The sequence below is a fragment of the Condylura cristata genome, unplaced genomic scaffold, assembly GCF_000260355.1.
Source record: "Condylura cristata isolate star-nosed mole 26May11 unplaced genomic scaffold, ConCri1.0 scaffold00008, whole genome shotgun sequence".
Lineage (NCBI taxonomy): Eukaryota > Metazoa > Chordata > Mammalia > Eulipotyphla > Talpidae > Condylura > Condylura cristata.
In genome coordinates this window covers 34,321,900-34,331,093 of record NW_004567109.1, presented here as the reverse complement: position 1 = coordinate 34,331,093, position 9,194 = coordinate 34,321,900, and the positions used below count along the sequence as shown (strand labels likewise).

Here is a 9,194-nt window from a genome sequence, read left to right as displayed (position 1 = left end):
TATATATAGGACTCTAAAGGGAATAGATAGAGTGAATTCTTCAAATCATAGAACTTAACCTATGATTCTGGCAGTCTGCACAGAGCTGGCTCTTCAGCCGATTCTGTGCTACATCTCAGCTAAACCTGGTGGGACCTAAAACAACTAACCAGCCAAGAGGGGAAGATAGGGGAAGAGCACTTCAGCCAGAGAAGAGCAGAATGTGCCAAGACAAAAACACAAGCAAGAGCGCAAACCATTTCTGTGGCATAGCATACATTTCCCATGGTTTAGAAAGGTAAGGACCAGGGTACCTCTGCTTTCTGCCTTTTGAAGTTCTCAGAGACACATGGCATCAATAACTGACTTCATCATGGTGACAAGAATGTTTCTAGAATGATACCACATTTTTGGTGTGTTTAATGTTTAGGTTTGGATTGGTTTGGTCTGTTATTAAAGGGGAAAAAAATGACACCTGTTTAAGAACACATAACTAAAACGTTTCTGAGCAAACAGAAAAACAAAAATACCAAAATGTGATTAATAGGCACTCTTGTATCAGAATCTAGCAGGGCTTTACACTAATGATAAGTAAATGGAATTTGGGAAAATAGATATGTTGTCTGCCCTAAGCTTTGCCCTGCCTATCCATAAGACATGCAGAAAATGTAAGATATTTTTCCCCCACACCTCAGTCTTTCCCTTATTTGTAGATCCCAAATCTTTTTCTTTTTTTTTTTTTTTAAGATTTATTTATTCGTGCATACAGAACTGAGGTATAGGCCACAGACTCAGGGGTGGCGAAAGACTTCACCAGAGACAGAGTGGGGAGCAGAACAGGCAGAGATACTGAAATACACTGCTGAGGGGAACAGCAGGCAACACAAGAGACAGGAGAAGTCTGCTGCACCATGTGGGTCAACTCCTGGCCTGAGGATCAAACTCACCCTGAAGCAGCTCTCACTGGCTTGTAGTGCTGTGCTTTAACTCGCTGTGCCACGAGTTATCACCTTTTCTATAATGGACCAGAGAATAGTGTTTTAGACTTTGTGGTTCTACACTGTAGAATTACCCCGCCATATTGTTTTAGCTTGAAAATTGATATTAAACACACACACACACACACATAACACACAGCTATATTCCAATAAAACATCATTTGTAATAAAAAGTAACCAGGAATCCTTAAAACTCAAAATCAGATAAAATCTAAACCTGAGAGGCTTCCACAAAATCTAGAGGGGGAAAAAAAAAAACAAAGGAAATGAGAAAGAACAGTAGACAGAGGAGAGTAATAGAGACTGCACCTAAGAGACTTGGCACTGTGGAATACAACCCCAGAAAAAATAGACAAGAAGCTAAAACAAAAACTACAACTCAGACGGAAAAAAAGACACTCTGTAAAGACTGGAAGTCTTTGCTATGATCGAAGCTAAATTGAGAAAATACGTATCTGTCCATGTCTACATGATAAAACATTTGTAAAGAAAATTGCTTAAGGATCCAGGTAGATACAAACTGAAAGTACAGGAAGGAGAAAAATAAATAACTACAAAATAAACAATCACACTGTCCTCAAACTTCTGAAATAATAAATGAGAGAAGACCTGGAGTTGTGTTCATGAAATTCCACAGGGGTAAGATATAGCTGGAGCTGAGTTAGATGTAAGGTCGTAAAGCACAACATGCAGGGTTGGGATTGGGAGCCTGACAGGGTCTCCATCCAGCCCCCCCACTGATGGATATTCCTTGGGGATGCTTTTTACATGCCCCATAAGAAGGTAGATACAAAGAAATTCAGAGCTAAGGGAGATCAACTTTTCAATACAGCTGAAGTTGGAATTTAAACTCAGCTCAATGTGACAGTGAGGCACATTGCTTCAGGTCCTAAACTTGCTGATTTGTGGGGAGTTTGACACCAGTTTCTATAATTACGATCACAGTGCTGTTTATCACAACCGGAAACCCTTTCAGATGTCAGTGGTTTTCTGAAGGTCCCAGGATAATATGAAGAATAGGAAGAAAGGAAATATTTTATTAGAAAGACCTTAAGGATTGTATTGGTCACCTCTGTCCTATATATAAGCATTTAAATCAGGCACTGTCCAAGAGTAACACTTAGGAAGTTGTCCCGCAACCTCCTTCCCCAGCTATCAGCACCAGGGGTAAGAGTTTCTAGTGTTGTTTTTTCCAAGTCCTTCTCCTGTTTGGTAATGCCTTACTGTTCTGAGAAAATATACACTGTGTAAATATTAGTGAATCTGGTTTATTTGTTGTTGCTTTCAAGGGGTCAGAGCTGCTCTACACAGAAGCCTGACCCTCCTAAGGTGTTCTGGGAAGTATCTACAGGAAGCATAGAAAATAGTAAATACTTTTACTGCAGTTAATTTCCAGGTCTAACAGCAGATCTTTAAGTGATTATTAACATTTCTTGAGAGAGCTACTTGTTCAGCTTTCTCACCCATACCTAGGTCTTCATCGGCTACTAGTCATCAGATTATCTGCTCTGTGGTTCTGCACACCTGTACCTAACCTACTCTTCCAAAAGGGATGTGGCTTCTGTCCTCATTTTCATACCTTCCATCTTGATCTATTTCTGTATTTTCTGATTTGTAATATGAAGAAGGAAAATTTTATGAGGCATAGTTAAAACAAACTAGTTAAATATCTTATATTGCTAATGAATCTTTTTTTATTTAAATAAAATAAAAAATACATGACATTAGAAATTGTCAAAAAAACCAAGGATGTATTTCTCACAACTTGCTCCTTATATTTACTTGACTTCTGATCGATAAGTTCGATCCGGGGTGGGGATCGAACTTATGCTGACGTGGCTTTAGCTTCTCAGTGCTGTGCTTTAACCTACTGCACCACAAGATAGAGCCCTGTTTTTTGTTTTGTTTTTTGTTTTTGTTTTTGTTTTTTGTTTTGTTTTGTTTTGTTTTCTTTAATCACCATAAGCAAAACTAAATATTTTGAAAGAATATAGGGCACAACAAAACTGCCAGAACTACCAGCATCAAACTTGAGTAAGAGACATGGAGATAGAGATAAAGACAGAGGATAGAAGAGGGAAAAGGAAAGAAGAGATTAATGAAGAAAGTGATAGCCTGAGATTAATTAGATGAGATGTGTTACAACATAGACTAGGGAAGGGTATAGGAAATTAGAGTTCATTATCCTAGATAAGAACATAGTTTCATAGAGAAGATGAGTATAAACATGCTATTTTCACTACAAATGCTTCTTAAAGTACTTGTAAGCTTTTAAGTGACTCCATGATGTTCCCATGCACTGACTCCACGTAATCTCTATGTAGAGATTTCACCAAATATGGTCTGTTTGCAGTAAGCACCCATTTCTATGCCCCTCTGTGTTCTTTCTTGTGTTGTAATATTTCTTACAGTTGAGAAAGTAGAGTAGAAGACTTCCCAAAACTCTCTTAACACCATGCTTCTGGGATTGATTTAAGGTCCATCAGTGAGATGCTGTAGTAACAACACCAGACCCTAGCAAGCACCAATTTTCCTAGTCACCACAATATACTTTGTACTGCTTCTGGTGGGCCCATAATCCCCTATATTAAATCTCTTTCTAGTAGTGATTCTTCAGTGGTTTCTGTTTCCTGCATAGCACCCCTAAATGAGACAGGTATCAGAAGGCTACCTTGCTATCACTAGCAATATAAACTTTGAACTTCACCTCACACACTTTCAGAACAATAAGAATGACCATCAATGTATTTCCTTCTCTTGCACAGATGGAAGAAATTTATTGAGTTGCTAAACAGAGCTTCCTCTGACTTGTCATCTGATATGCCAACAGGTTAGTTCCGATACATTGTTAATCAAGAGAAGGTTCATCGCCCAGATAGATCTGCTGTTGACTCTCCTTCCTAAATTGAATGGTTTGCTTCTTGGGTTTCATCTCAAAATGTAAAGGGTTTAACAGTGTTTTGTTTTGTTTTTTTTTTTGGGTGGGGGGGGAAGCTGTCCTTTAAGAGTTTAGCTGATCCAGGATAAAAAAGGGGGGGAAAGTGGGTTGTTTGAATGTGCCAAACATTCCTCTTCAAGGCCTTTGTCCTGGTTCATTTTCCTGAAATGCTCTTTCCTCAGACTGTCCCCTTTATTTCTTCACTCAGAGCTCTTTATATGTCATTTCAGAGAGTCCTTTGGTGAATTCTATAGCTAAAATAGTAACCTGCCATTGCTTTCTGCCCTATAATTGTCTTTAGTTATGTTTATATCACTTTACATTATTTGACATTATTTTAGCGATCTGTCTGTTTGACCTCAACACTGAATGCATACTATGTGAGAACAGTAGGCCATATTCATTGTTAGATCATAATGTCTAGAACAAACATACAAATGTTTATTGAATGAATGAATGAGTTTGCATTCCAGACCAAATCCTCCCTTTCTTTTCTTAGCAGGTGACTGATACTTTCATTACCTCTGTTTCCTCATAGCCAAGTGGAGGTAATTTCTCCCTCATGGACGTATTCTTTAGATTCAGTAAGAAAACATGGAAATGCCTGGCATATACAAATACTTGTTACCTTCTCACATTAGTTTCTTTCTCACAACTGTTTCATTCATTAATTCCAATGAGATCAGTTGTTTACTTAAATCAGTTGTTCTCTCTACCCTGGCTTCACTTGAGAATTACCTAGGAAATTCTTTATAAGTGCTAAGTTGTGATCTCACTCATAAGAGTCTGAGTTAATTGGTCTGATCTGGTGCCTAAACGTTGCCACTTTTAAAGTTGCCTAGGCCATGCAGCCAGCTCTGATTTTAAGTCATTGTTAAGGAGGTAGGGAGAGAGAATGCCACCTACCTGTCAAAATCCACTGGAAATCCTATAACCTGGTCCTTCCGATACCTGGAAATATCTAGAAGCCAGCTCAGTTTTTGTTTTTTGTTTTTTGTTTTTTTTTTTTCCCTCCAGTAGAAATCTTCAACTGACAGACTAGACAGATGGTTATTATTTATTCTTTCTGCTAAGTTAGGAAGAAATTAGATCTGCTTCAGATTTCTCAAACAATTTTTACATGTGCAAACCATTATCTTTTTCTATGCTTATAGGTATTAGGAAGGAGAAAGGGAAGCTTAAAAGAGACCAGGAAACTAGCATAGATTTTCCCTTAATGAAACTTTAGAAGTGGACACAGTAAAGAAACGTAGACTAGGAAAGTCTAAATTTTATATCTTATTTACAAGAGTCTTGAAAATTCCTCTCATGTAATTAATGTTAACTTTGCTTCTCTGGAAAAACTAGACTTGCTGTGGGTCATGCAATAATAGTAGTCATAATAATAATAACACAATAATAGATCATTGTACATTGTATTTTATTAAACATCTTCCTTGCACAGTGTATTTTATGTAGGTATTTTTGTTGGTGGTGGTAAATCTCCACAATATAACTGCAAGTTGCTGGTATCATTCGCTTCTCACAGTTGACAAAATCATGAACCAAAAATTTATAAACTAGTAAAGGAAAAACTCAGGGCCTCCTGTCGCTGTGCTACACACTGCCTCTGGAATTCCTGCTCAAACAGAGTAATTTCAACCTTTTTTTTTTTTTTTTGTCACATGTAGTGAAGAACTTTTCTTTCACACCCAGGGCCAGTGCTACAGGGTAATAGTAGGCTCCCATGACAACTCATTTTCAGCAGATTAATTTGGTTCTGCCTGGAAGGGACTGTCCTAACTTACTGCCATCATGGTCCTCATTAAATGTCTATTACATTTTACTCTAAGTAGCATCTGGGGTAGGTACAGGAAGATCAAAAAGTACCGAGAAAAATCCCTCCTCTCCAAGGACCTGAAAAGGAACTGGAGACACACAATTATATATTCAGTGACTCTGTTTTCTAAACTCCAAGTTGGAGCACATAGTCATTCATTTACTCAAGAAATATACAGAGGAGAATATAAAATCACATTGTCTTCTCCATCAAAAAATAGAAAAAATAATATTTCATAATGATTCATAGATGCAGTGTTTAAAGTTTGTAACAGGTTTTTTACCTGGTGGATTACATAAACATTCTTAAGACAGCAGTAGTGTTAGGCACTAACAATTGAGCAGTTGCTGTGTTCCATGTATTTGCTTTATATTTTCCACTCCACTTAATCCTCACAGTAACATCTAGGGGGCATTATCCCTGTTTCACAGAAATGCACACACAAGAACAAGTCTCTTGCCCCAGGTCCTGCAGCCAAGGAGTCAATACTAAAACCCCAAGACATCTGATTTCAGTCTCTACTCTCTACCACTGTGTTACACTCCACCTTCCACCTCTGTTTAAAACTTAGCTATTGAGCCATACTTATTAAGAGTAATGAGATCCAATAAGTATTTACTAGTGGCATATTTGAGAAACTACCAGAATACTGTGCCACATCCTTTGGGAGGTACTGACTGGTGAGTGAATGGCACGCACAATAAGCCCTAGATGATTTCAGCAGGCCTTCACATCATTCTCTTGTATATGAGAAAAAAGATCTTCTATTCATGAGGGTAGCAACATAGGCAGTAGAATCCTTGGTTAGAAATTCTGTTCAGACCTCTTTCCAGACAAGACCTCTCCCCACTGAAAGGAGAAAGGAAAAGATAAAGGTGTTGCCTTTTCCTTCAAGTGCACACTTGGGTGGCAAAAGGGATAGCAATGCCTGCTTCCCCTCCTCGAATCGCAGGGGCAGTTCCAGGCCAGCCCCAGGGTCACCTCTGTGTACCTGGAACTCTGAGCTTTGCACACTCCGTCATCACCTTTGCCTGGAATTGCCGAACCAGGTTGTCATGTATGTGCCACTTCCTCAGAGATACCTTCCCTGATCCCTTGACATCCTACCACTACCCAAAAATAGCTTAAAATATTTTCATAGTTTTCTTGTGTTGTAATTGTGGTAGTCTGTAATTAAATAATACTTTGGAGTAGTTATTTAACACCTACCTGCCCTTTGTAAGCTCCATCAGGGCAGGAGCCAGATCTTTTTTGCCCACCAATATGTCCCCATCACCTAACACAGTGCTGACCACATAGACAGAGCTTCAGCATTTTCTTTGCCTGGATGTGTATGTGTGTGCATTCAATGGAAGAGAAAATGGTTTTCTTTCTTGCCAGGAAAGAAAGCAAAGGAAATCTCTGCTACTCCAGTGCCATCTGGAGTTCCTGAGATGTCTCAGAGCAGAACTGGACATACGGTAGGCACTGGGCCTGTGGAGCTTGGGGACAGACTAGGATGGGGGAGCACGCCCTTTGGGGGGTTTTGGTTTTCACTCATTGCCTTGACATCAGCCTTTCTTTGACTGGGAGACTCCTTTCACAGAAAAGGGAAGCAGAACAACTCATACAGTGCCATTTCCTTCCTTCTGAAACCTCTTGGTAATGGATTGACCACCTGCCCCAAGAAACTGACTCGTAGCATAAATGCATTTGTCTTCCAAAAGCCTATGACCGACCCACAGACTGCTTCAAAATAAAGTTTGGTTATGAGTCTTATTTTAAGTCCAACTTCCAGAAACTGAGGGTGACCTTTTCCCCAGACATCACATTTTAAAATGTAATGGGCTTCTTGGTTTAAAAAAAAAAAAATTGGCAAGCAGTTAAAATCGTTTTAATATTCCCAGCACTCAGCCAGGAGAAAATGCAGACAGAATTGTAAAACAGCCTGAGTTTTTCTGTTGTTGTTGTTTTTTAAATGCCCGGATTAGAGCATAATTCATCTTAAAATGATGGGAGGCTTCTTCATGCACTTCACACTTTGAAATATTTTAGAAAATAGTATCCATTTTGGCAAGCCTCTTGCCATGCAAGAAACAACAGCAAATGCTTTTCTCCTTGAGTGTTAAGTCTGTTGTGAATAAGATTATAAAAAATATACTTTGCTCTTTTATTTTGCCTCTGTTTAAGGATTTTACTCCATCCCTACAATAATTGATTTTTCTCATATTCCTGTATAATCAGCATTCATTGTCCCACTTTTTAGAAAGGAGAGTTACAGCAGAGGTTTCTTACCATCCCACAAAAATCATCCATTCATTTTTTTTTTAATTCAGTAAACATGTCCGGATAACCTACTATGTGCCAGCCATTAACTAAACCTAGAACATAGACAAATGGCTGTCTCACAAGTCCAGCCACAGAGCTCCGTTGAGGAGAAAGATACTCTACTACATAGTTATAGTATCAGTAATTACTGCTGTGATAAAGACACTCTGGTGAATCATCCCTCAACCAGCCTTGAGTTTAGGGGTAAATTTCCTCCAAGAAATGAAATAAAATTGGGTCTTGAGGCATGATTGGGAGCCCACTCAGTCTTGTCACATAGGTGACAAGGACTTTGACAATACAGGGAATTTCCCCGAGACATAAAACACCTCCATTTCTCTGATTTATGCAGAGGGGAAAAAAACTGTAGATAGGACTGAAAGAAAGTAACTAAGTACAGGAACTTAATTAAGTCTTATGTGCCAAGCAAGGTATTTTGATTTCATATTAATTAGATGGTATAAAAACAACATAGAGAATATTTGCTAGTCAGTCAGTCAGTCAGTGAGTTGGCTAGTCAGTTATCTGTTTAATTGAGCCTAATTCCAACTGATATAAATGATCCCTTTCCTTACCTTTCATGGTCAAAGAGTATTAAAACTATATAAAGAAATGTGCATTAACTTAGTGTTGGCTTCTTAAATCCAAGAAGTCTTGGAACTCTTTAAAATCAAAATACATGCAAAAATTCATTTGCCTGGGTATATCATCTAAAGCTTTCCTCAAATATCTAAAGTAGTCCAAAGTTCTAAAATTCATCAGAGTCACTATTTTTTAAAAACTTTCTGCTTTTCCCAAAATTGATTTTAGCCATTAGAATTCTATTATCTGAATCTCTTAAAAGTTACTGGTTGCTGTTCACCCATGTGTGTATATTTTCAAGTAACATTCTATTATTTCAAACAAAAGAAGTTTAACATTCCCCAGCAACAACTTAATCCATGCTTGTTAACAAACTGAAAGTTTAGCTTCTTCTTATAATTAGTTCTTTAACAATATGGGTTTTTCACAGCTTATATTCAAGAAGAGTGAGACAAAGTTACAAAATTGGGAGAAACTCAGGTATTGAAAATTGAGGGAACATAGCTGGTATACAAAAACCAGAGGCCTAAATTTTATGGCATATTAGTAAGGGTTATTTGGATTGCATTTA

At 38.1% G+C, this 9,194-nt stretch overlaps 1 protein-coding gene across 1 annotated transcript in view; it reads left to right on the top strand.

The window, feature by feature from the left end:
- Window positions 1–9,194, top strand: part of LOC101626783 (chromosome unknown open reading frame, human C1orf87) — a 51,220-nt gene that overhangs the window by 34,750 nt on the left and 7,276 nt on the right. Inside the window, exons 9-10 of the mRNA XM_004679056.2 lie at window positions 3,743–3,807; window positions 7,115–7,194. Of these exons, the coding sequence (XP_004679113.1) occupies window positions 3,743–3,807; window positions 7,115–7,194 (145 nt within the window). The remainder of the gene's footprint in view (window positions 1–3,742; window positions 3,808–7,114; window positions 7,195–9,194) is intronic.